General features: G+C 36.6%; 2 protein-coding genes across 2 annotated transcripts; one reads left to right on the top strand and one right to left on the bottom strand.

The window, feature by feature from the left end:
- poc1a (POC1 centriolar protein A) lies at positions 1–26660 on the top strand. The gene is made up of 11 exons (XM_055027013.1): positions 1–157; positions 4503–4587; positions 4683–4854; positions 5061–5240; positions 5380–5487; positions 5653–5768; positions 7011–7144; positions 10898–10966; positions 11111–11263; positions 19738–20010; positions 25697–26660. The coding sequence occupies exons 1-11, from the start codon at positions 143–145 to the stop codon at positions 25826–25828; spliced, it is 1437 nt and encodes a 478-aa protein (XP_054882988.1). The 5' UTR covers positions 1–142; the 3' UTR covers positions 25829–26660.
- b9d2 (B9 domain containing 2) lies at positions 2244–3050 on the bottom strand. Its single transcript, XM_055027020.1, has one exon. The coding sequence runs from the start codon at positions 2938–2940 to the stop codon at positions 2413–2415; it is 528 nt and encodes a 175-aa protein (XP_054882995.1). The 5' UTR covers positions 2941–3050; the 3' UTR covers positions 2244–2412.
- Positions 26661–27126: the final 466 nt, after the last annotated feature.

The following is a 27126-nucleotide window of genomic DNA, read 5'->3' as shown; positions in this document are numbered from 1 at the left end:
TTTCAGCTAATGTTAGCAAACCGAAGAGCTAACGGTGGGAGACTTGATTATCTCAAGCAAATAATTAAAGTTGAGTTAAGCTTTAGTCATTTAAGCAACAGCAACAAGTCTTATCCAGTGTGTGCCTTCAACAAAATCAAAAATGACTTCTGCACTGGTAAGTGTGGCTGATTTGCACTTTACACTAGAGCAACGGAGGTGAAATGAGTTTCATATTTGTAGTGTAATACAGTTTTTCGGGTGGAGTGAAAGGTTGTGTAAATAAAAGCCAACATCTTGTTGAGCACACTTTACTGTATCATATTTAATTAAGCATTAGTTTTAAATTGTCAGATTGTTTTGTCCTACAGTAGGTGTGAATGTGTCACACAGTATCTTAAAAATATTCATACGAATGTCACTCCTCCAACAAAACTGAATCACTTAAAACTATGCGTTTTAAGTTAGCACAACTTACAGGCATTTAAGTCTATATCAATGTTGCACTAACTTGTGCAGTTGAGATACAATTTAGACTGGAAACTATTGCAATGTTTTTCAACGTAACTCAAAACACAAATAAAACATTTATCAGTGGTGTTCAAAGTAAGTTTTCAAGTACCCTGCATGTTTAGTTCTTTTCCTGGTTCAAACACCTCAAATGATGGTTCATTAGCAGGTCTTAAAATACTATAGAGTTGGACCATTTGAATTAGGTGTGTAGGAGCAGAGGCCTAAATCTGGCAGGACTTATTGCTTTTAAGACTATATGATTTGATAAGACTGATATCAAATGTTGAGTTGCAACACTTGTCTGCTTATTATTGTGGCCTGTTATGACATCATGTTAAACTCTGAAAAGTGTTATGATTGCTGCAATTAAGATGGATCACAAACTGAAACTGTCATGATGTGGTGACCCAAGGAAATTAGTTTGGACATGTCATAAGAAATTATTTATGAGTTAAGAATAATGTGCACAAGATGTTTCCAAGTTGTGCATACAAGTTAATATGTTGATTGGTATATTTTACAAATGCTCAGATGATGTCAAATGTCCACGTTTAGACCGTATTGCCCTTCTGAGTATGCAGCTAACCTGTGGTGTAATCACAGCAAATCCAACATCAAACAACCCTGGATGGCCTTTCAGGATGCATTTAGAAGCTTAAGCTTCCAAAATGGGCAGGTGAAAGTCAAATAAGTGCTTCCTATAATGTTCCCACTGTCCATGATTTACTCAGCTAATTTTCTTTATTCATGTTCAGTTGCTTGAAGAAAAATATGAAGACTTTGACTCTAATAATATACAAAATTGCACAAAATATTCTTTGAGCTGATATTCTTTGAGGAAACTGGACAATAGTTTGTATTTGATAGCAGCCTCTCTGCAATGTAATGTTTGCATCTATTACCTTTTGGTTACTATGTTTATTTGTATATTTGCTCTGTTTTTACTATCTGGATCAATGTCTCTAAAATAGTCCAAATGTAGTAGCTGGTAGATCTGTGTATCCACAGTATCTTTTCAAAATCTGACTGAATCTTGGATGAGAAATTAAAATTCCAGGACTTAACGTTAAATTGTAAAGTTATATGTTTGGGTAAAATATATATTGCATACTTTAAGGCCTTTTAAGACTGATGAAACATTTGCAGCTTTTAGATACACATAGAAGTGTTCCTGATTCCAACTGCAATAATCAGTGTTGTGTGTATATAACATTTTAGCAACAGAGGGATTTATTATTCTTTTTCTCTTCTTGTATAGCTGCTTTTCTTTACTCCGGATAATTATACAGGGAAAAATGTTACACCTGGCCCATCCCTTTTTGAAAACACATCATCAGTTGCTACTTGCCACTTATGTGTTTCTATTGGTTAATCTGTTCTTCACCTCAGATTAGTAAATGTTTATATAATCTTATAATTGCTGAATACATCAACAATTAACTGGAGTTATTCTGGAACTCCAGTTCCAAATAAAGCTTTGGAACTGGAGAATAGGTATTATCATCCCTTTTTATAAACTTCTTTTAACATAATCAGTCAACATTAAAAAAAAGTATTTACCTTGTGAGAATTTATGTTGGAGTTAACGGGTGCCTCTCCCCAAGAGATTGTTAGTGCAGGATGCTCAGTAATATAATATTTCAAGAATAAGTTATGAAATATCACTTGAAAATGTGAGTGTAGAAAGTGGGAAGTAAACAAGAGATCAATAGAGAAATATACTGTTTAAAAGTAAGTCCATGGACAAGATATCAGTATGAAACCATCTTTATCAACAATAGTTTATCACATGTGTAAAAACGTGAAGAGGATTAATGTAAAAAAAAAGTGTACAAACTTCTTTTTAGGGTTTGTTTGATATGACTCTTGCCTCAACAACATACACTGTTTGACAAATGTTCAGAAGTTTGGTTAAGAGTCTCAGTTCTCGACGCCATATTTGTCAAAGTGTCTCATAATAATTCCCAGCTCCAGCTCCACAGTCCCCATTGTTTCGGTGTGCAGTCTGTATCTGTCCGCTCCGCTGTATATCAGGTCGGGGTTCCGGAGTTGGGGACCTCCCCCGACAAACATTTGGGCCAGCTGCTCTCGCCAGGAGCCGAGGGGCCTCCAGGTCACGCAGCTTATCCGGTGATGTCCGGGGCTGGACGGAACGTGGCAGTATCCGTACCCGTACAGCTGGCAGCGGCCGAACGAGTCCTGGTGCCATACCTGCAGATAGATCTTGGGCCAGCCTTGGAGACCTTTGGTCGCGTAGTGCAAATCAATCGGGTGGCTCCAGTAGGCCATGTCTCCGGTTTGAGGAATGTCCACCTGAGTTTGTCCCTCCTTTAGCCCGGAGAGAAGACGCCATGCTCCTCCCGTATGAACTCCCCATTTGCAAAATAGACTATTTTGCGGGAAACCGCTGGCCCCAATGATTTGTCCTATAATGTGAAGCTCTGCCATTTTACAACTTTCCGCTTTAAGCAGAACATGCGGCTCTCCGATTCCTCTCTTCACTTATCGAGTAACGGCTAGCCTAACGGTTAGCGGTGGCTCTGGCTGTTCGGCTAACCTGGAAGCTAGCGATACGTCTCCTTGGTAACCCGGGCTGCCTCCGTTCGACTGTGGAATTTTGCCCTGAGTTAGGACTGTCAGGCTCAGGCAGCGACTCTTTAGATCTGAATTAAAGTCTTTGGAACAGAATGGAGACGTTATCTTTGTCTGGATTAGACAGATAATATTTTGTATTTCAGTAAAAGTGTTCTTAAAGTCATTGCTAAATTGACAAACAATGCTTGGTTGTGATTTCATAAATGAGATATTTTCACCTGACAGATTAAGTTCAGGATTTATATTTGAAAATTAAGTGTTTAATTTGGAGGTATATATAAATAATGATTTATGATTGGTTGGTAAATAAATGATTTAAACATACAAATAACCTCAAATCATTTTGACAAACATTCAAATTTTAGTATATCGTTTTTCTCTCTCTTTCTAAAATAAAGTTTTGGAACCGGAAGATCAGAGTGAAACAACGCCACACAGTGGTTTGTGTCTTAACATCAAGTTCACCTAACTGACCATGAAGACAATTTCACTTATTAAACTCAAGAGGATTAATAAATTAACTACTTTATATGACATGGTAATAAAGTAATTGCTCACTTGAGAATTTTCACTTAATTACATTTACCTCCACACTCATAATATCCGCTTACAAAATGAATATCTTGCTTTGCTTTTTTTTTTTTTTTTTTTTTTTTTTTAAGGAAAGGGCTGTTTTAGAGTGACATGTTAAGGAGGACAGACACAACAGCCAAGGTTCATGCATATCATTGACATATTTTATTTTTATTTTTAATCACACCATATCCTCAGTCATCATGCCCACGTTCTGTTTGAGATTTCTATTTTAGCTTGTATATTTTCTTTGTGTCCAGGTATTGTTTGATGTGTTTAAGGTTTTCTTGTTGCTAGATGCCAGCATGTCCGGTCAAATGGTTCTGTGTTTGATGAAGCATGTTCCTCCACTGGTTCTTCCCAGGGTTTTGTTTTTCTTAGTGTATTGCTTAATCATGCACATTAGTGATTGCAGGAATCACTATACACTTTTTGAAATTCATGAATGACAATTATTATTTGCCTTTCCTGGGAAATGCATAAAACTATAACATTTGTAACATATCTAGATTATATAATGACTAATAGCTCTTCTCTTTCTGTTCTTTATTTTACTTTGAAAAGGTCCATGTTCTAACTGTTAGTTTAAGTCCTCATAAATTAAAGTTTCAAATGTTTCTGTGCGGTTTTGATATTAGCACTTTTATCACTTTTACTTATTAGCTGTTTATCAAATTACTCTATCCATTGGTTTTTGTGATCTGTTTAGAATTAGTTTCTTATGATTTCAAACTTGATGTCCTTTTCTTATCAGTGTATGTTTATAAATCATTCTAGTGTCAGAATTCATTTTGGTAATTTATTGTCACTTAATAGATTTCTGTGTTTCTCTCTCCACATAGTCGGATCCAACCCTTGAGAGACATTTTAAGGGTCATCGGCATACTGTGACCAGTGTGGACTTCAACTGCAACATGAAACAGATTGGTAACTGCCTTGTTCATATTTCAGATCATTTTTATGTCTGTCCTGTTCACTGTGCTCTTGAACAATTCACTGAAGTGTGCTTCCCCCTCCTCCAGCAACAGGCTCTGTGGACTCTTGTGTGATGATCTGGAACATGAAGCCTCTGATGCGAGCGTATCGCTTTGATGGCCACAAAGAAGCTGTCACTTGTGTTCAGTTTTCTCCGTCTGGTCACCTGGTAGCCTCCACCTCTAGAGACAAAACTGTACGCCTTTGGGTGCCCAACATGTAAGATGTTTTGAAACATCACTTTCTGTATTCTGCTACTCCTCTTTTAATTAAGTTCATCCTGAAACTGCCACAAAGGACAATGCTGCAGATTAACTAAAACAATTTAATAAAGATGCAATTCTAGTAATTGCGAATCTTCTGCTGTGAACACACAGCCCTGACCCCACCTGACTGCTTTACATTTGAGTGATGTGTGTGTGCAGGAAGGCAGATTCAACAGTATTCAGGGCTCACACAGCGACTGTGCGCTGTGTTAACTTCTCCAGTGATGGACAAACTATGTTGACATCCTCTGATGACAAGACCATCAAACTGTGGACAGTCCACAGGCAGAAGTTCCTCTTCTCTTTCTGCCAACACATGAACTGGGTCCGCTGTGCTAAGTATGACACACCCATATACAATAGTTCGAGTTAAATATAATTTTCCCTGCAAAAAGTGTAATGAGTTTATTTTTACCTTTTTTCTTAATCGTCCAACTAGTCATTGAAGGACATTTCTTAAGTGATTTTTTTCTTTCAGGTTTTCTCCAGATGATGGTTTGATTGTATCATGTAGTGATGATAAAACCATAAAACTATGGGACAAGAAAAGTAGAGAATGCATTCATACTTTCACTGAGCATGCTGGGTAAGGGCTTTAAATTAGAATGATGAATGTGTGAAGCTTTGAGCAAAATGTTGATGAACATATTTCTTACTTTTAAGAAGAAACTAAAAGTAGTAACCAAGACATTGTCTTGCACTGTGTGTTTTGAACTGACACTTTAATGTCTGTTTTCCTCTGTCTTTGAAGCTATGCAAGCTATGTAGACTTTCATCCCAGTGGGACATGCATTGCTGCAGCAAGTACTGATACCTCTGTTAAGATTTGGGACATCAGAACCCACAAAATGCTTCAGCATTATCCAGGTAAAAACAGCCTTAGAACCCATCTTTAGTTTCAGTGAAATAACAGTTTGCATTCAGCTGTGACATGTTTCTAACTTTATGAACAGTTTTAAAAAGTCCTAATATTTATGAAAGCTTTTTTTTTAATGGGGATTAGGAACCACAGCCACCCTTGAATACTTGAGACCCAGTAAAAGTGCTTAGACACTTTCTTTTTGATTTATTGAGCTCCTTCTTTAGTTATCTATACAATTAGTTATTGAATTGTAAGTCTTGTTTTCTGTCCTTAAATGAACCTTTTCTTAAGGATACAGTCTCTCTCTTTCATTCTCACTTTGCAGCCATTTAATCTCAGCACCAGCTTCGTTTTTTTCCAGCTAGAAGTTTCTAAGTCTTAGCAATATTCATCCAGCAGGGGGACCCAAAGCTTTTAAATTATTCTCATTGAGATAGAGGTTTTGAGTTTATCTCAGTATTTTGTACTTTCAGAAATCTTGTTGCACTCCACTTATTTAGTCATTTTTGCCATCTGTGTTCAGATTTTTCAATTTTCAAATATTAAAACTGCAAATAAGTAGCCACTTCCTTCCCTCTAGTCATCCAGACCCTCAAAATAATAATAGATAGTTACTGAAAATTTTTCTGCTGGATTATTTGAGAAAATGCAATAAATTTTTCTTTTTATTATGCTCTTAAAAAATTGTCAGTAAGACTATTTTGCACACAGCATGAACATTTCTTCTTAAAGGTTTACCCTTCATTCTTAATTTGAACAAATAACTTTTGGGCAACCCTCCTGAGTGGTTGGTTGGTTGGTTGGTTGGTTGGTGGTTGGTTGGTTGGTTGGTGGTTGGTTGGTTGGTTGGTTGGTTGGTTTGGTTGGTTGTTGGTTGGTTGGTTGGTTGGTTGGTTGGTTGGTTGGTTGGTTGGGTTGGTTGGTTGGTTGGTTGGTTGGTTGGTTGGTTGGAAAGATAGAAGGAAATAAAAGTAGGAATATGCAAACCTCTTTAAACAGTGGAAGTTTGTCTTTGATGGCTTGTGTTTTCTGTAAGTTTGAGAAGGTCCTTAAATTTGCACAATGATTTAACTACACAGACTGAAGCCTGATAATATTTTAGAGGCGATTACCATCATGTTGTTTTTATTATAGAAATTCTATAATTTCAGGAAGATGAGCACATGCTTTAGGAAGTATTTAATATAAAAGAACATTTGTAAATGTGCATTTCCTGCTATAAGGTCTGTGTGTTTTGTCTTTTCCAGTCCACAGTGGTGCCGTTAACGGTTTGTCTTTCCATCCTGGTGGTAATTTCCTAATCACTGCATCCAGCGACTCCACAATGAAAATACTGGACCTGGTTGAAGGAAAGCTATTGTATACACTACATGGACATCAGGTACACGTCCACACACACACAGAAGCACACACACTCTCCACTGCTATCCTGTAGGCTTAGTTGTTTAGTGTACCTTCAGGATAGGTTGAGTTTCTCTCTTTTGCTTTTTTTATTCCTCCAGAGTTTTTGAAAAGAAACGCAGGGAGGGCTATGCTGGTCCGAACCGTTGCGTGTGTTTGACATGTCCAATACGCATGTTTATCTCTGCTTAGGTCTGTATGCATTTGAGTGTGTGCGTATGAAGCCTTTTTTGTATTTGTTGTATTTTAGTACTTGCCTGGCAAGCAGGCAGCCCACTCAGAATGAGTCATCTCATGGTTGTTGGAAGGAAACAGAACTGTTTCTGCCCCCGTTTCTCCAGATCCTGTCTCTTCCTTCTCCTTCCCTGGTTTTGTTGTGTTGAGTTTTCAACTGGGACAACTCTCTTTCTCTCTTTTCCACCTTCGTAATGATCCTAGTTTTCCTTTTGGACCTTCTGCGTCTTTCTGTCCCTCATCTGATGCACTCACATTTTGGCTGCTTGGAGTAGCTGGCCAGGCGGCACGCTGACTGTGTCTGTTTGTTTGAACAGCTGATGGACTGGCTTGCTGGCTGGTTGTGGAAATCAGTGGCTTGCCAGTACCACATGTGGTCCATCTGTTTATCTATCCCCTCACACACTTTGCCCGTCTTTCATTCGGCCTTTTTTTTTTTCCATTTTCACCTGTGTTTCTCTACTGTCACTTGCCAAGGTTCATCTTTTGTTGGGATGAAGAAGCTTTTTTTTGTTCTCTCTTCCCACCTCCAGATTTGTCATCTCCTGTACTTTGTCTCAGTTTCTGTTGTTTTATTTAGCTCTGTGGTGACACCACCAATCTGTTGGTGCTGGGACCACTCAGAGCGCTAATTGTCTCTCCTGCTGCAGATCGAGAGATGGGAGACCCCCATCTGTTCTGCGTGGGTGTTTAGGTTGGTGTGTTTGTATCTGGTTGCATGTGTTTGGCTTTGCATTCATGTTGGCGTGTGCTTCATATGAAAACATGTAAGTGATTTGCCGTTGGACCCGATCAAAGTGCTGCTTACCCAGGCTCTGGGGGATTCTACCTGGCTGGAGATTAAGTGAGCTACTGAAGGTCTGTTTTTTGTGTCTGCTTTAATATAAACCTAAATAACATTTTATAATGATTGTTTTATTTCCTTGTGAAGTCATTGGCAATTATATTTTGAGACATTTTAGACATGTTTTGGCTAAAGTGGACATTTAATTTACTTCTTTTGTGATGTAGTTCTGTGTAAGGATTTCTAGTGCCATTATGCTTTGAAAAAAATAACTACAAGGCCCAGAATGCAACACTGTAAACAGCACTGTAGGATGCCAGATATTCTCTTAATTCTCAAGGCCTAATTCTGGCCTTAAAGCTTTTTATTATTGTTTCTAAATGGAATAAGAATAAATATATTTTTGTAAGCTTAATGCTGCTATAGAAGAGGTTTCATTTTAGGGTTGGCTTCAAAAGATGGATTTTATCAGTAGGTAGATACCTACCATCAATAACCATGTTAAAGCTTAGTTTAAAAAGGAGTTGAATTTACATAATCTGGGAGAAAGAGGTCAAATCTCTGAGCTGAAAAGCACTAACATAATTTCATAAAGTTATACTTAACTCAGCTTTAAATATGAGTTTGTGTACTTTAAGCAGGACTTCTGTTTTATGACGTAGTTGGTCATGCTGAGGTGAAAATAATTATTATTTTCTTATATCCACTTACATTGCAAAAAATCTGATGTACTTCTACTAATGGTGTCATAATGTATTCATGACTCAGATTTGTAGGATTTATGTGCATCTATTTATTGGAAACTGGGAGGTTGTAAAAATATACAATTATTCTTTAAAATTGACATTTCTAAGAGAAAATTAATAATTTTTATGAAACTTGAAATACTAGATCTACTGTAAAGACATGGGTTCATTGAAACAGTGTGTGGAACAAATTACAATATGCAACACACTGTGCTGACGGTTGTGTTACTCAGCATTTATGTCTGGTTTTCAGTCTATGATTAACCTGGAGCCTATAGAACTCAGTAAAAACAAACTTCTGGAAAATGACTATGTAAATTTTTTTTTAATTCGATAAAAATATAAATGTTTATTTGATTTTTAGAGTAATAGAAACTATAAGGTTTTGGTTTTATTGTTTGTGTTTATTCCAGCTGCTTTGGAACATGAAGAGTTTGTAATTGTTATGTGCATCATTTCGTTTTAGATGGGACCATATGGGTTCTGTCTTGTTGCTGTAATACTTGCTCTTGTATCACAAGACAAAATGGGCCATTTAGGTTCATTGTTGTGCGTGTGTGTCCATGGCAAGTGCCAGCCTGGCAGCACGCATTAGTCAGAGCAGAGACAGAACATGCTGTCTGTCAGACCGTCGCGTTGCCATAGCGCTGCTCTCTGCTTCTCTCAGGTGCTTCTGGGAAACCATCCTCAGCCAGACCGACCTGTCTGGGTGCCAGATGCGGGACACAGCTCCTCCTTTTTTTCCCCTCTCAACAGCCTCCATGTTCTTGTCATTTTTCATGTCTTTTTTTCTTTTCTTTGAATACAAAATGGTTTATCAAGTGATGTGGATTTTTTTTTCTTTTAGGACCTCTCTTTCAGTATCCTGTAGCAAACCTAAGTCCTGATATTTGAATGCAATTTTTTATTTATTTATTTTTTCTTTTTGCTTGGACCAATGTTAGTCTTTATTGTTTGTTGATTTTATTAATAGCTTAGCTCTAAGCACCCACATTCACACATACGTACTCCCACTCTGGAGATTATTTCCTTTTTGTTTGTTTTCGTTTTTCATGAATAAAGTCTATTTGTGTTTGAAACAGTTCTTGGATTTAAATTGGATTCAAGGTGGTCTTTTAATAGAATAGTGAATGAACTGGATGTAATGCATACATAAATAAAAAACATGTTGGATCTGTTGTGTTTTCTGTAATAAAGTAGATAGTTTATTGTTATGTTTATTACAGTTTAAACCAGAAGGTTACATACACGAAATACTGTAAAATGCTTTTTATTCCTCACTGGCTGAAGTTAAATCAGTCCAAACTTCTCATGTTTTAGGTCAGTTAAGATTGAAAAAAGTATTAATATTTACTAAATGCAACAATAATGAGACATATATTTATTTATTAATATCTTAAAAATTAAACTAAATTAGGTTTATTGGTTTAATTTAAAATGGTTTTATTTTAATAAAAAAAAATGGCTATTCAAACCAAATTGGCCCCATGTGGAAAAACTAATTTTTCAATTTATAGGTGATTTTGTCATGTTAGATTTATTTATTCAATCTGATCTCCATCTTGTAAAACTGCTATAAAAATATTGTCCCAATTAATGACTGCCTTACTGAATGTTTTACATATTTAATTTTTTATGGTAATGTTAATATTGTACATTTTGTTCCTTGTTTTATTGCCTGGCAATACTAAAATTTCTCAATTATATCTGTCAATACCCAGACCTGCTCATTGTAGGTGGAGGTGTTGCATTGTTGTAGCTGATTCAGATTCTAATGTTTTGTTTGAATCATGTCTTATTGCTTAAGCTTTTCATTAAATCAATACATACATTAATTGTTTGATATTCAGTTGGAGAATCTTTATGTATTTTGTTAGATACAAGAAAGTTGCTGGTGTTAAAAGGTTGTGATTTTATTTCTATGTTAACTCACTTTTCTATCTTGTCTTGTGGGGTTTCTCTAATCCAGGGTGCAGTCACATGTGTGGCCTTCTCTAGAGCAGGGGACTACTTTTCATCTGGAGGTTCTGATGAACAGGTGAAGGTTTATTCTTCAGATTTCTTAAAACGAGATTTCATACTGTTTGGCTCATAGAAAAAAGCATTAGAAACTATACTGAACTAAATTCGAAAATTTTATTCTGGTGTATTAATCAATATGCAATAATTTGTGTTTTTACAGGTTTTGGTGTGGAAGAGCAACTTTGACGAATGTATTGAAAGCAGCGATGGTGTCAAATCGCAATGTAAAAGTGCAGCAAGTTCACAGTCTCGGACAGCCAGTTCAACAGCTCATCTTCCTTTTAACTCGGAACCACCTGTCCTCAACAGCCAGGTCAGACAAAGAACAGCTTCTCTCCTCATTCACAGTGTTGGTAGGAGAAAGGACACGGTCTACGGTCCTCAGCCAGCAATTGCAGTGGGCTCTAATGTAGGAGCTTGAGCACACAAAAAAAAACAACAAAATTAAGGATAATAACGGCACTCAATTAAAATTTGAATCTGACCAACATGAACATGAAGGTCAGCATGAACATTGAAATGGAGTTGGACTAAAATAAACATGTTTGTCCTGTAAGGTAAACCGTTGCAATATAAACAAACTGAGTTTAACTTAGTCAAATTGAATACATATTTGCATTTACTCCTTAGTTTCATTGAAACCTGCAGGTTCACTGCCAATTTTACTTTATCCCTAAAAAGAAGAATTGAACACAAACTTCAGTTTGTCTGAAAACCTCCCTGGTGTCCAAAAGACAAGATAATTTTCCTCATGCTGTTCATGAAAAAAAATTGCTTTTGAGACCATGTCATGTGTATCATAGCTTATGACACATAATTACCCCATTGGATGCCAGGTGATGTCTTCTCTCTTGTTCCTTGCCACCTCTGCCTGTTGGCTGAGAAGTTTTGAAGGGGTCTGGGGTTCTTTACGAACAAAAAGGCTGCATTATCTGCTTCTGCCTGGATCTGGTGAAAAAGTGTCATAAAATGGGCATGAAGATGATTTGTGATCAGGATTATGTGTACACTGACCTAAAATGGTCTTTGGCAGCCTGAGTGTGAAGCTCTTAATATCTTTTAACCACTTTTTCTTGTCTAATATTTTTCGTGGAACCCTTGAGATACTTTTTGTTCTTCTCTATATAGCGCTTTTTTTTTCGCTCGCTGAGCTGTGAAAGCAAGGTTGCAAATGGATTTTAATAGCTCCTCAAGTTGGCAGTTATTATTACTGATGAGTCTGAAAGATAACAAAATGGCCAGTTGCCTCATGTGGAGAAGGTGGAGTCACACAATGTGTGAAGCATGTTCTTGAGGATCCATGTTCTTGTGTAAAAGAGCTGACCTTTTTTTTTTATCTGTGAAATGTTGTTTTCTAAATCCATCTAAAGCATCAACACTAATGGAAGGGCAGGATTTGCTTCTGCTTTGAAGAAGCAAATCCTGATGTTGCTATTTGTTTTGAATTTTTCTTTGTCAGAAGAGAAAAAGTAAAGGAAAAACTAATGTAAAACAGCTTCAATTGTTCTATTACCAGTTTCAGATTTTAAATCTAAAACTGTGCTTTTTCCCCACCGGTAGAGGCTGTAATTTGTGGTGATAAAACAAGAGGTTAATGATTTATTGTTCCAACCTATCATCACTTGCTTCTAGTAATCTTTTGAAGGAACTAAGGCAACAATAGGGACATTTTATGAATCTGTTTGCAAAGTATATCTACTTTACCGCTGTTAACACAAAACACTTTTGCAGTAAAAAATTTTTTATGCAAGTGTGTGATTGTAGTGCTTCAGTAACTTTGTATCTTGTTCTGCAACTGCATTATATTAATAGAGAATGCATGCATGCATGCCTGTGAACGCTTGTGTTTTACTGTGGTTCTTCTTGTTAGGTCTCAGATTGTTTTCATTTGGTTTTGACTGAAATAAGAACCAGATTTTTTTGTGGAGTTCTTTGTTTATATGCTGATATGGAGGCATAAACCATTTACTCCATCAGTTTGTGGCGTTTCATCTGTAATTGGAAGTTGGAAAGTCGGAGAACAACGGCCAACTGGCCAATTTATTATGGTTCCTGCACATATAAAATGTCCATTGTTGCAGAGATACACTGCTTATGTACACTTTTGATTTTTCTGTTGCATTAAACCAATAGCACAGAGTAGAATGAAATACTTTTTTCATTTAAATTTCCATAACAGTAAGATTGAAGTGCATCTTTTGATGTGTAAATAGAAAATAAATATCCTTTGTTGTGGCAAAATAAAGCATATGGAGAAACTTCTGTGCAACAGGAGTAATGTGACAGACATTTACAGCAAATAGACCCACACAAAGATTAAATGTATAATATATAAAAACTGAATAAAGAATGAAAATACTGTACAGTAAGGGAAACATTTCCTTTCGACCAGTCAAATCAAACAAAAAATGCTATGAAATTGCACTTACTGTACTTACTATAACAGTAAAGAAGAATGTATACATTTGGACACACTTCCTGCACAATTCCCAATAAAATCAGATTTGTAATAGTTATTCATTGAAATAACCACTTTTGTGTTAAAAAAGTTTACACAAAAGTTAAAATCTTTACTTAACCCTGTTTTTTGTCTTATGTTTTCTACCTGAATATGAACCATCACACAGTTCTGTTCAGCCTTTAGGAGGGAACTGGTTCCCTTCGTGTTTTAAGGGAAAAAAAATTTAGTCTGAGTTATTGTTAGGCAATGAGGGTGATGTCTTTTAATAATTATGTATACAGTAATTTGTCAAATTTTGTGAGATACTGAATATTACACCAGTCCAGTAAAAAAAAAAAATATTTAAATCAGAAATGTGGGTATATTGAAAAATATGTCTTACACCTGCTTAAATGTTATTCCCAAATTGTATTTTTAATCTGACAAATGAGCCTCATTGGAACCATAATTTATTGATTACAACTTCTTATATGAGTTATTCATTTATTTTATTTATGTTTTGTTGGGTTGATACTCTAACTTAATAAAATACATCTGCATTAAATAACTCATAGGTGTTTTTATACTACAACTCCAGTGTTATCATTATAGTATAAATAAAATCCCAGATTTTTCAGGAGTTGACAAATGACACAGTAGACCTGTAAGTTCTCAAAAGAAGCTAATTTCATCTTCTGTTCTCTCTAAATGAAATTCAGAGGGCTTTATGTGCTCATCTGTCACGTTGATTGACATATCATAGGAGGTTTATATGTAATTTATGGTCACTTTACCAGAAACACGTAAGTCCATTTGTTGAAAAGAACAAACCAGATTCAAAACAAAGTCCAGCTCCAGACTGAGAAAGCATTTGGCTGATTCTGGTCATCTTTCTCTTCTCGCTACAGCTGCAGCAAATCTTCATTTGCCGCAGCTTTTTTTCATGAGAACATGCATGCATTGATGTGTGCGAGTGCCAGCCATTGCTGACAGGCAGATCAGCTTCTTCTGATCACATTGGCTCCAGCCCTCCCTTCCTTTTTTCCCCTCCGTCTCCAGCTCCACATCTGGGTCTTTCTCTCGCTCACGTGTGCTGACAGACGAGCAGTACTCTCTGAACAGGCTTCTCTCCACGGCTCAACACACATATAAGAACCACCACAGTGTTCAGCTTTAGGACCTGGAATGGATAGAATGGAAATTCATCCCCTTAACCCTTATTTTATGTAGGGTTAGGTAATTTCTTTCCCTTGAAAGCATTGTGCAGCAGTATAACATTACAGATATACTGATCAATTTGGTGCAGGTTTTTGTGCTGTGTAGCTTCAAGGTGCAGGCACAGAAAAGGCAGGTGGTATGATTTTGACAGCAGGAGTCGAATGCATTTGACAGCAGGAGGTAAAGAGAGAGGCAGGAGTTGTCATGAGGGACTGTTGAAGACAGTGGAGGTAAAATAATGGTCTAATGGTCCGGTGAAGGGAAGGAGCAACACTTTTGTGCTGGCAGAGGGGGAGCATGTGAGCAGGTAGACATTACAGGAACAAGTCACCATCAGGAACTAGAGCTGGTAATGGTTTATACATGTTGAAGGATGGACAGTCAAAGAGAAATTATAATAAAGATGAAAGGAAACAACAACAGGAAGAGAGAAATGTGAGATACTCCATCCCTTATTGAATCTTTAACTACCGTTAGTTCCTGAACCACAACCGGCTTCATTAAATGAAGAAAGAGCCTCGCTGACAGTTTTTCATAAAATGTTTGCTCAGCTGTAATTAACTGAGTTGAGCAGCTGGTGACAATGTTTGTCTTCATTCAGGGGTGATATTATGAAGTGCATTTATACTTACATACACGCCTACCAGCTTTTCCTGTTTTATCAAAAGAGAAAATGTCGTCTAATAGGAGAACATGAAAACTGACACTTTCCATAGCTGCTAAACAAAAAAAAGAAAACTTTATTTGGAACTCAAGTAGAATATAAAAATATTCCCCTGGACTTTTAGCATGGATGTACAGTTGCACCCAGTTTTTTTAACTCCTACTTAATATTAGATGTGTTATCAAAATATATGAAAAAAATGATCAAATTTGTTTGCAATAAACATATTGGAAAAGAACAAACGGCTGGGAAATAAACTGATTTTATCAATTAACTGAATATTTGTTTTTGAAAGTTGAAAAATTAGCATTTTTTTTCCACCAACACATTTCTTGGGTTTTCAAAGTGATGTTAACCTACCCAGGAACAACCATTTTGTTTGACAAGCTTGTTTTTAGATTCTTTTTATTTCTACCTACCAACACGATCAAATTTGGTCAGCTGCTTTTACAGCTGTAACTGCTGCACAATGACTGGTGGAAAATACAAGTGTTTTGTTGATGCACCATCCAGAAACCACTTTCTGCATTCTTGCTGGTTGTGCAGGAGTCTCCACTTCTGCTTTTCAAAGATGTACGGTTGTAAATTGGGGATCTGTTTGCAGTTATTTTCCTTTCTGAATGTAAATGTTGAGTTAGGGAGTGTTGCTGGCAGCAGCTCATTTCAATTTAAAGTGACAAGAGGCCTTTAAAACAGCTCATTCTGAAATGAGCTCAAAATAGGCAAAATTTTGAGCTGCCTATTTGAAATTAGGTAATTTTTGTTCTCATTATCTAAAACCTAAAACAATGTCAGCTTCAATTTGTGCACAACTAGGTAAATAACGCCAAGAGGTGTATTTATATCGTTTTGAGGGATTCTGTGCTGTGGTGCTATTATTTAACTCTGGAACTTTGTGAGCCTTTGGATCAGTGGCAGGTCTTGAGAAGACAGATTGGAGCGTACTATGAAAAGAATGACATGAAGCTTGGTGGCGCCTTAGTGATGCTCTGGGGCTGTTTTACTCTGTTAGTCACTGGAGACGTGTGGAGGGCAATGAAGGTGGAGGAGATGCTATTGCATCTTGCCCTCCACACTGTCAATTTACTGTCAGGAGAAATGCGGTGGTGTCTTTGAGGAAGCTGAAGCTCGGGAGCCATTGGACCTTCAAACAGGACAGTGACGACAAGCATATCTCAACAAACATGATTTCAGATGACAACCCGACACAATAGATGTCTCCATGGTCACCTGATTTAAACGCTGATAAAAATGTCCAGTAGAATTTGGTTATAGTACCAAATCCAAGAATATTAATATGGATTGGAGTATAAAGACTCCTCAGGATCAAGACCAGGATGCTGTTCTGTATCTTTTAATTCAAGAATTAAACAAATTTTTATGTTTTTTCTTGGAAAAAGTGATCACATTTAAGTAAAAATGTGGAGTTGACGAATAGCATTTTTTATCCAAATATTTTTCAAAAACTCTTTCCTAATAAACAGATACGAAGTACTTACTTACTTCCTATAGCATATAGGTATTACCATATATACTTATACTTAGTATTAGTCAATACTCAGTATTAGTTCTCCAACTGAAAACTAATACTACTACTGAATTAAATTTATCAAGAAAAGCCAGAAACTGTGGTTCAGATTTAAATCATTAGATAAAGTGATTCGCCCTCAAAACATATCTGGAAAAAATATCATTATAACAGCATTATAATTTAAAGAGGTGAAAGAAAATGTTTAAGTGTAAAGGTTTATAATGTAGTCGTGTTTGCATGAACTGCTTTGAAAGTCACACAGTTTGTTGGCTCGAAAGCTAATCCGTCATCAGTGTGAACACACTGAGATTGTTATCTACTGCATGTTAGATATTAAGTGCTCAAGGTATCTTAAAGTCCCACTTCAAATCTGCGATGTATCTTTTTGATAAAGGTCACACTTGTGTGTTTGATTGTTAATAAAGGTGAAGGATGCAAACAGAAGCACTCTATTATATTTGTAAATTGGCTTCAGGTGGTATTTAGTCCTGTCGAGACAGAAAGTGATGGTGGAAGCAGCTGCTGTTGCAGACAGCGAAGGTTTCGTTTTTACACTTAGAACAAACAGTTAAGTAATCCACTCTGCGTGAACATGTCTGTGATGACTGGTTTTCTATGGGGTAGCGTTGGCTGACTGTGTCAGGGTTTAATTTAGGTCTCAGGAAATGTTCCTTTGTTGGTTTTTCCACTTCAAGTGATTCATTTGAAGAGTATTTACTGTTTGCCTGCTCATTTGTCTGTGCATGTATGTAGAAACTGTTCTAACATAGTTCCCCTAGAACTTATATTAGTTAATTTGATTAAACATATCAAACTGGATTGGAGTCTAGCTTGAATATGTTCAAATAAAATTAAATCACCCGTCGCTGGAAACAATTTTCCTGACAACATATTTTATTGTTTGAACTAATCCTTCAAGGAAAAGTAAAATGTCTTGTTGTTTTCCCTAACCGAAGCATTTTTAAGGATTTCATTTTAGACTATTTATCTTAATGAAATGTGTTTTACAAAATAAAAGTCCAATGAAAAATTATTATTACTCACTTGATGTTTCTTTCCATTGCATCACTGATTTTGAAAGCAACTTTTATAGCCTCTTCTTTCTTTGATTATGTGATGAATTATGTGTATTAGATTTGTTTTATTAGCTATGAAGATTGTTGTCTGATCTCATCAGCTATGCTGATTCTGTGACTGTCGTTTTGAAATAATATTAATGATATGACATTGAATTTTTATTGTTTTTGAGAATTTTAAGGACTCGGCTCACATGAAACAGATAACGTGCTATTTCAAGAAAAATGCTTCCCCACTTTTCCTCTGGCACTGGGTGTTTTTTCCTGCTTGTGATGAGCTGAAAGACGGCTGGCGGTTCTGTTCATCTGGCTTCATTTAGAAGGAGCACAGTTTGACGCCGTGTTTCACTGAGCAAGAATAGGTTTCTTGCTGTGTGGGGATGTGTAACGCAATTGTTGTCTCCCTTGCTAATATGCATGAGTGATTCCCCAGCAGACAGAGACCTACGGAAACAGAGACATATGAAGGAACATATAGATATAGTTTTAGTCACATAAATATGGAGAAATGTGACCGCTGACCTTCATGTGTTCATGCATCACTGACTTAATCACAACATAGGAAGACTGACTCTATGTCTGTGCATATGCTGAAGCAAGAGTCAACGACTTCTAACTTTGGCCTCTATCTGTAATTTTCCAATAATTTTATGACTTTTTCTATCATTTGCTTCATAGTATTCCTGTCCATTTTCTATTCAGTGATAGTGCAGTGTATTTAAATTGTTTTACATCTTTAATGTTAAAACATTAGAACACAATGAAGCCATGCAAAATTTCTCCATGAACAAAGGAGTTGGGACAATTCTGACTGGGGTTTTTTCACCACTCTTTCTGGTTCATTTTAACTGGCTGGCATATGCCTGCTTTAGGTATTTTCCTTTAGAAAAAATGATTGAACTCTGAGCTTTTGGAACACTATAAGGAATCAGTTTTATTGTGGGATGGGATAATAATCCTTTTGGTAGCACTGACTTTCATCCATCTGACCCAAACTGATGTCTTCACATGAGAAGACATTAATTGAGATTTTCTGGAGTAAACCAGCTGCCAAAAGCTGCAAAAAAAGCTGGAAAACATTTTCACTGTTCAGAGTGAAGAGAGTTTGAATATCAACATGGACAGAGGGAAGCCAATAAAGAAATAAAGGCTTCTGAAAATCCCACACATTCAAAAATGATGGAAACTGCCTTTTACTGGAAAGTATATTATATCACAGTAACACAGAAAGCTTCATGGGGTCAGGGTGACCTTTGAACCTAATAAAAGTCAGCAAATCTGTCATTATTTATTTTTTGACACGGCTGTATTTAACTATACAGTGGTTAAAAGTTTTCCACTGTAAAAATTTTGTCTCCAAAATACTTGTGGCCAATAGAAGGTGAAAACTCAAAAGAATAAAAAAAAATCTCTGTAATGTGTTCAGCCTTTCTGTTTTCTGAGGATTTAAAACTAAAATATTTTTTTATTATTATTATTTAATCCGAATTAATTGGTTGCATGTATCAGTTACACGAAACTTCTTAGTTTCCTATATATTTGTCTGTTGCACATTTTGTTCTTCTGACTTACTTTAAAAATTAAATTAAATCAGAAGAAGTTTTATATTAGTTTTTATACTAAAAAGTAATAGGAATGGTTAACTTAGTTTCTTATTTTTGATGTTTACAGCAATTACCTGGCATTGCTAGCACAAATACATCTTTTAGTTGTTGTGGATTCACTGACTGATAAGTCAAATTTTTGCTGTCAGTCAATTTCTGTCAGCAGCTGATTGTGTGGTAAATTCCCTGTTTTCCTGTCATGATCAAATCCAATTAGTTACTATCCAACTTCTCTCCTGTTGCTTTCTTTCTAGACCTTCGAAAGAGCAGAGCATCTTCACAGACCAAACACTCAAACTACAGCTCGCAGTCTTAGTTTCGGCCATAGTGACGGGCATGGTCGAGGGACTCACTCCCACGCCCACAGGGAGGCCGCCGCCAGTTCACCCTCCACCCAGCAGACTCATGGTTCACAACGACCTGCACACCAGGATAAAGGCCTGTCTGATGTTTCGGATGGAAGAGTTCCCTCCAGTTTAACCAGCACCCTGGAGCACATCATAGGTCAACTGGATGTTCTCACTCAGGTAAGCAGAAGATGTGCTGATCTGTAATGACAAACATGTGGTTGTGCCTGACACCAACTCGCCTAAGAACAAAAATATCTTGAAAACTATGCATAGAGACGGTTCAGCAACTCTGACAGATAAGATTTCATTTCTTAAACTTATAGCAACATTTATTTATTAGCAACCACTATATCTATATTAAGATATAAAGTGAAGCATCACTGGTTAAATTACATGTAGTATAGCTGCCTTTAAAAAAAACTAAGCAAGAAAAAAAGCAAACAGAAATATAAATTTATACTTTTGCTTTTTGCTCCACTCCAAGCTGGCGTCTGTTAAGGTTTCTGTAATTGTCCCTTTATAATAGTCCCATAATTGCTAACTCACCTCACTTCACACAGAAATCTTTTTGTTTTTTCTGCACTGACTCACTGTGCTGGTGTGTCTAGTTAGCCTCCACTCTCAGTGTGAGCGTCTGGTGAAGGCAAGGCACAGTGTGAAGCCTGAGCCTGCAGCACTAAAAATAGATTATCGAACAAAACAGAAAAGGACAGCAACCACTTTAAGCCCTAAAAGCTCTGCTTCTTATCAATTTGTGTTCTTTTAAGCACCACATAGTTTTTTGTTACATCCATAAGTGGTTTTTAGTGATGTGCGATCACTAAAAAAGACGAATAAGAGATGGAGGACATTTTAGACTCTTGCTCCACAAGGACACAACAGATTTCAGATTTTTGTCAACAGAATTTTAAATAGTAATAGTTGAAGCTGGTTTACCAGATTAATGTAATGAAGCTGTGCTCTTGCTTTGGCCTCATACCTCTTTGCATGTCCTGATTGTGATTTGATTTTTTCCTGCAGGTTTTTATTACTTTGCACTTTATGGTTCAATAATAATAGCTACCTCCTGACATGGGACAAGCCACCCACCAAGGTTAATCCTTAAATGTCTTTTATTTAATTCACTCACCAGTGACTTTACTTTTTCTAGACAGTGAGTCCTCTGTGTGTGGAGATTTTCCATTGTGGGTCTTGGATTTAAGTTAGTTGTGCCCTAAACATGTGTTTATTTATCAAAGGAAGAAGCCAATTCATGGTGAATTTACCCACTTTGTCTTTTTCTCACAAACTTCTGAAACTACCTTATTTTTGGTTTTTAAAGGTATATCATGTATTTTCCAGTCACATAGTGCCATTTCAAAAAAAACAAAAAACAAATGCTGTATCAAACATAGCTTAAAAGTTAGTTGATTATGTAATTTGATGCCTTAAAATGCCTTCTGTCTCTTTAAGAAGCTCCTCCTCTTTCCAACACTTTGCTTTCACCACTTCATCACAACAATGTTTCTCACTACACTGTTGAGAACCAGTCTTAGAAATATTGGACTGGGCTTCCCATCACTGTCTATTACTTGAAAAATCAGTTACCTTAACGAGAAATATTGTAATGTTTTGATGTCACAAGATCTTGTACAATAGTTACACTTCTACTTTATACTTAGTAAAAGATAAGTCAATCAATATATGTGTAAAGGCATCAGACCCTCATGTAAGAGCTGAGAAACACCAAATCAAATGTATTTGATTTGCAAATATATTTAAGTTGTTTAGATTTAAAGAAAGGTCAGTATAAGTTGTTATTAATAATTCATGATTCCATTTTAAATAATGCACATAGGTCTTAGATTCAACTCCTAACTGTGTTAAAATGGACCTTTGCAGGATTTATCAAGCAGGTAATTAAGGAGGAAGTGATCTGTAATTGAAAATCGATAAAAATAACAATGTGGTAAAACATCTCAATATCAAAGAGTTAAATTTAACTCGTAACTTTCAGATACTTCCATATCCTTGACTTGACTTTGTAAACCTTTCTCTGACTCAGCAAATACAGATACAGTTTTCAACAATCTGGCATTTTTCTATGATGATGTTTTTTTCTAAATGCCATGCAGTTGCAGAAGTCCCAGTCTAATTTAGTCATGTTCAAGCAATGTTTTGAAATGAAACCCTGATATGGTCTCCCGGATGATGACAAATATGTGAGCGAAATGCACAGAGGAGGTCACATGAGAGCAACCAACTTGGATCTGCAGCAACCACTTCACTCTTATGAATTAGTTTGGAAAAAACAGACTCATTAGATCAGCAAAATTGCCCACTTGCCTCAAAGTTTGGTTATTTCTAACAACTTAACAACTTCTCTAAACTATTTCCACCTCGCAGACTTGTTGACAAACTCATGTGGGGAATCCATGTTGCTATGTTGTTGATATTAAACAGCCATCAGGAGTTGAAATTTAGTCTGGTCATCTTAAAAAAAACAGAACCCAAATTTGTTACCAAGTAATTATATCCTTGGTGAACCTGCATAACATTGTTTTTCTTCTTTTCATCAGTGAAGTTTTGATGGGACTATTAGACTTATTTATTTGGACGTAGACATGCATCGTTTGCTAGTAAACTAACATTTTGTAAAAAGGTGAGACACATGATCACTTCTATTGCTTCAACACTGAGCTCCAGGGCAAAACTACTTACATCATTAAGAGCCTTCCTTTTTCTGTGGTTGACCAGAAACAAAGTTTTTCTATTTGTTTCTCAGTTTTGTTTTTTTTATCTCTTTGTTTTTACGTGTAATGTTCTCATCTTGCCACATCTAGATGAAAGGGTTGCTCTCTCCTCATGTATCACCATTACCAGATTTCTTTACTCTGACTTTCAGACTATTGTAACTTTCGTCATCCCAAAGTTATGCGACTTTCTAACAGAGGGCAGTAATGCTGAGGGCAACAGCTCACTCTATTTTTAGGAGCATAAAGATTTGGTTTCCACTCCAGATGAAAACCATAGGGCTGTATATTGTTGCTGGTGCCTCGGGGACACGTGCAGATGCAGAGTCTCAGACACAGACACCAATCCCTGGCTGTGTTGGGGAGTGGGGAGCTGCTGCAGGTCGGGCAGATGAACAAGTTGGTATTGATCCTGAAAATGGAGACAAGCAGAGTGAAAGAAAGTTTTTTTTTTTTTTTTTTTTAAAAGGGTGAAATAACAGGAGATGTTATCTTTTTGAACAAACCTAATGAAAACATCTTTCACCCACTCAAATTTGAATCTGTTGCTCTGTTGTGGTAATATTGCATTGTTTGATCATATTTTGGTTTCAACAACATTTTCTGGAATCCTTATTACGTGTTAATTCCATCTAGGGCTGCATAATGTATCAACTTTATATCACTGCTGTGATTTGCAATATTGCAATTACAAAGGAATGCAAAGATGCAATATGTAAAATATTGATTTCTATATAAGCCTGTGCCGTAGACGATCAGTATCTCAACAATGTTTTTGTTATTTAATGCAACTCAGTTGTAAATTTCAGTAATGTTTGTGTTTTGAAAATTTGTTTTTCAGCTAAATATAGAAACTGAAAATGTCACTATAAACTCCTCCTTGAGATCGCTGTGGAGTTTAGCACACAGACGACACAATCATTTAAGAGTAAACGAGACTAAATGGTTTGTACATTTTTACCCAGATAATCTATAGCTTATTTATAAAAAACAATGCACTTCTTGCACCAGCTTGATGGAGCACTTTAATTGATATTTCCAGCTACAATTATAAACACAAATCATCAGTTAATATTGTTGTTTAGAGAGATTAAAATATTTCCAATCTTAACCTACTATTCTTTATGTAATTTATAAAAACAGATTTGAGGCTATAGAATCAGGACATAACATGGTGATTAACTTTTCTTCTGCACTGCTATTTTTGATGGAAATTTGGAATACAGAGGCCAGATCACACATTCAGTGAACGACATGTCTCAAGTCATATAATGATATATTCATGTCTTCTAGGTGTGGAAACAAAACCAATTCCTGACTAACTTTATGAAACCAGTAGGGAACCAGCTCTAACATCTGCTACTGAAATTGGTTTAGTGGAAAACCCCTACATAATTTTTTTTCCTGAAACCTACCTATAAATTAGTGTAATTGTTATGGAAACCTGGTATGCCACCTCTAAAAAACAGAGAAACAAAATTAGGCAAATTTAATACCATGGGATTTGATGTAAAGCCGTTGCTGTTATTGTCGTGAAAAGGCGAGGATAACTTCACTACGTTGTAGCTAAATATTTAATCATGAAACAAGATTTTTGTTGTTGTGTTTCTCCCTGCTCGGCTGCTTGGTAATAGCATAGGAAGTGACTCATCTTTCCAGAAATGAGGAATGTCTAAATTACTCTTGCTGGCACAGGAAATAACATATTGAAGATTTTCAGGTCAAGACATGCTGACATTCTTGGATGTTTCTGCTGCCCCAAACCTGAACATCTTCATTTGTCTGGTTGAATTTACCACTGTGTCCATCAAAAGCCAACATTAGCTCAGAAAATAAGTTACTGTTGGTCAAAAATGGAAAAGGGATAATTGACACTTGTTTCTTAGAGAGAGTTAAGCTAACTGTATCACCTTTTTACTACTTTCTCATTAAAACTACACTCGAGCCAGTTTGTGTGGTGCACCAGTTCATTTGGGTGTTAGCAGAAATAGCTCAGCCAAACAAATGACAGCAACTCAGGTTGATGGTGAAGACAGCTTACTGAAATACAGTGGACAAAAATGTCTTGTTGAGTTTAGAGAACAGTAGACTGACTCATCTGAGATGACACCAAGGCAACTGATGTCAAATGACCTCTTCTTATATCTCAAGTATGCCAAATCCTCTTAGATTGCACAGCATTCAAACTATAGTGTCTGAATTTTGCATAAACTAAACAAAAGCATCCATCCGTAGTCAGACTGAGTTGACATGAGGCCAACTCAGACAACTCTCCAGCAACTGGAGATTTGTCTGCGTGTCATAAAATCATGATCCGGTTGTATTAATTTGTAGTGAGGTGCATCCCTACCCAATGACTCTCCCACTCAGCTCCTCCAGACTAGTGACAGCAGCAAGTAGCAAATACCTGATGGAGCGATCCATTTTCATAGACTCTCATATGAACTGTTACTCTTAAAGAGACAGAGGGCCAATTCCAAGGCATCAAATTGCGACGTCAAATTTTTTTTTAAGTCATGTTTGGTATGTACAGCATTTTTATAACAACTGAAGGTTAGATAGATATTTAATTGAGCTACAAAATGGCATTACATGCCTGGAAAATACATAATACTGCCACTTTATGGTTTTTAAAAACTGAAAAATATAAAAAAATGTTGAAAGGACTTAAAACCAGGACCATTTCACTAAATACTATCTTCTCAGAAATAGAACCTGGTGACTCCTCTGATAAACAGGTTCAGATAGCCCTGTGCTGAAATACAGAAGCACAAACACACAACAAATGCTGTCAGTGTTGGATGATGCTCAGAGGAAAAGTATGTTGTACTGTGATCTCACTACCCACACATGTCGGCCCTGGATCGGAAAACGACTTTCTTGTGTCGTCTGTGTGCAAAACAAGACGAGCTGCATACCAACAACAGAGAATCTTGCATTGCCATCTCAAGCAGCAGATTTAAAAAAAGAAAAAAGAAAAAACAGCTGGATCATCTAGCAGACAGAATCTCTGTTTTGAACATGTGTCTGCATTACCATTATAAAGTCATTTCTCTCACTCTGATTCTGTGCGGCTCCTCTCTAACGTCCATCTGTACCCTCTCTGGTCCCCGCCCCCTTTCTCCACCCAGACGGTTTCGATCCTTGAGCAGCGGCTGACGCTGACGGAGGACAAGCTCAAGGAGTGTTTGGAGAACCAGATGGATATTGGACTGCATCTCCAAAATCGAGACGAAGGAAGAAGGTGGCCAAGTCAGTACTGACGATGATTTAAAAGAAAGACATTCTGAAAAAGAGTTTCTGATGCTGCAAACGCAGCGCAAAAAAAATAGAAAAATGCCGGCGTACAAATGCAGTCAAACAAGCTGCATAACCAAACAAATGCTTTCTGAGCTTTCTTGCTGATACACAGGTTATTTCACACAGAGATATCAGAGGTGAAAGAGTTGAATATTAGAGAAGTTCCTCCACAGCAGTGCTGAGTGTGCAGACTGTTTTCTGCTGACAAAGGCCTTGTCCCCGTCTATACGCGCATATAATGTGTGGGTATGTGTGCAGACTGCCTGTAGTCAACCTTTATGATTCTCTTTAACGTTTGCATTTCAATTTGCCAAGTGAAGACTGAGATTAAATGCTCAAACTTCAGTCGCAACATGCATGCATAGAAAGAATGAAGCCATTATAGCAACTTAGTAAATAATTAAACGTAGCTACAATTAAAGAGACAATGCAGTGCCTTTCATTTGCCTGATAATGGTTACCGTCGTAAAGAAAACAACCAAAACAACAATTACAAGATATTGGAGGCCTTGATGTATTATTGGGAACTTTAAACTTTTGTTTATATTTTAATTTTCTTAGTTTTGGGTTTAAGCATTGCAGATGGGGCCGGAAAAATCCTGGAGAAATGAAAGAATTAGTTTATTTTCTGTCAAGAAGTGTTGACGGTCAGAAAATTTTTAATTGCTGTATAGTTTGGCTTTTCTTCTGAAAAATGTAATATAATTTTATTTTATTTTCTGTCTTTCTGTGCCTCAACCATTTATTCTCTGAAGTAATTGTTTTTGTTTCCTCTCTCTAAATAAATGTCTTACATTCTCAACCTTAATTAGGAGGTTCTGGGTCTTGTTTCGTAACAGTGAGAGCTGTTTGTGTGCTGAGTCAATGAAAATGTGTCTTCTGAACCAGATTAATGAAGTCATAGGTTATTTTTTACTGCTGTGGTCCTCTGAGCTGCAACAGTTACTGGACGGAGGTTGACTTTCCTGCTTTAATTGTCCCTAGAAGAGAGATTAAGATCATGAGCTGTGAGCTGCGTCATCAGCTGATCCTCGCGAGTAATTTCCAACCCTTGCTTTGCCAGAATCTATCCAATTATATTTTACAAAGCACAAAAAGGCACTAAAAGTGTGTTTAAATCTAAAAATCCTTATGTTCATACCGAGAGCAGTAATTTTATTATTAGAAGCTTCAAATGAGCCAAAGCTTCAGTTTTGGTCACAAAGTAAAAATGTTCTCTGAGTTGAGCTTGAACAATCCATCTTATTTTAATTTATTTCTT

Source organism: Poeciliopsis prolifica, unplaced genomic scaffold, assembly GCF_027474105.1.
Source record: "Poeciliopsis prolifica strain line A6 unplaced genomic scaffold, Auburn_PproV2 SCAFFOLD003, whole genome shotgun sequence".
Lineage (NCBI taxonomy): Eukaryota > Metazoa > Chordata > Actinopteri > Cyprinodontiformes > Poeciliidae > Poeciliopsis > Poeciliopsis prolifica.
This window is presented reverse-complemented; position numbering and strand designations above follow the sequence as displayed.

What these genes read in the sequence shown, in the direction of transcription:
- poc1a (XM_055027013.1), top strand. An exon ending in AACTGGGTCCGCTGTGCTAA is followed by an intron (nt 5,241 to 5,379) that starts GTATGACACACC and finishes TTTTTCTTTCAG; the next exon opens with GTTTTCTCCAGATGATGGTT. An exon ending in CACCTGTCCTCAACAGCCAG is followed by an intron (nt 11,264 to 19,737) that starts GTCAGACAAAGA and finishes CTTTCTTTCTAG; the next exon opens with ACCTTCGAAAGAGCAGAGCA.
- b9d2 (XM_055027020.1), bottom strand. Translation starts at nt 2,940, where the DNA reads ATGGCAGAGCTTCACATTATAGGACAAATCATTGGGGCCAGCGGTTTC.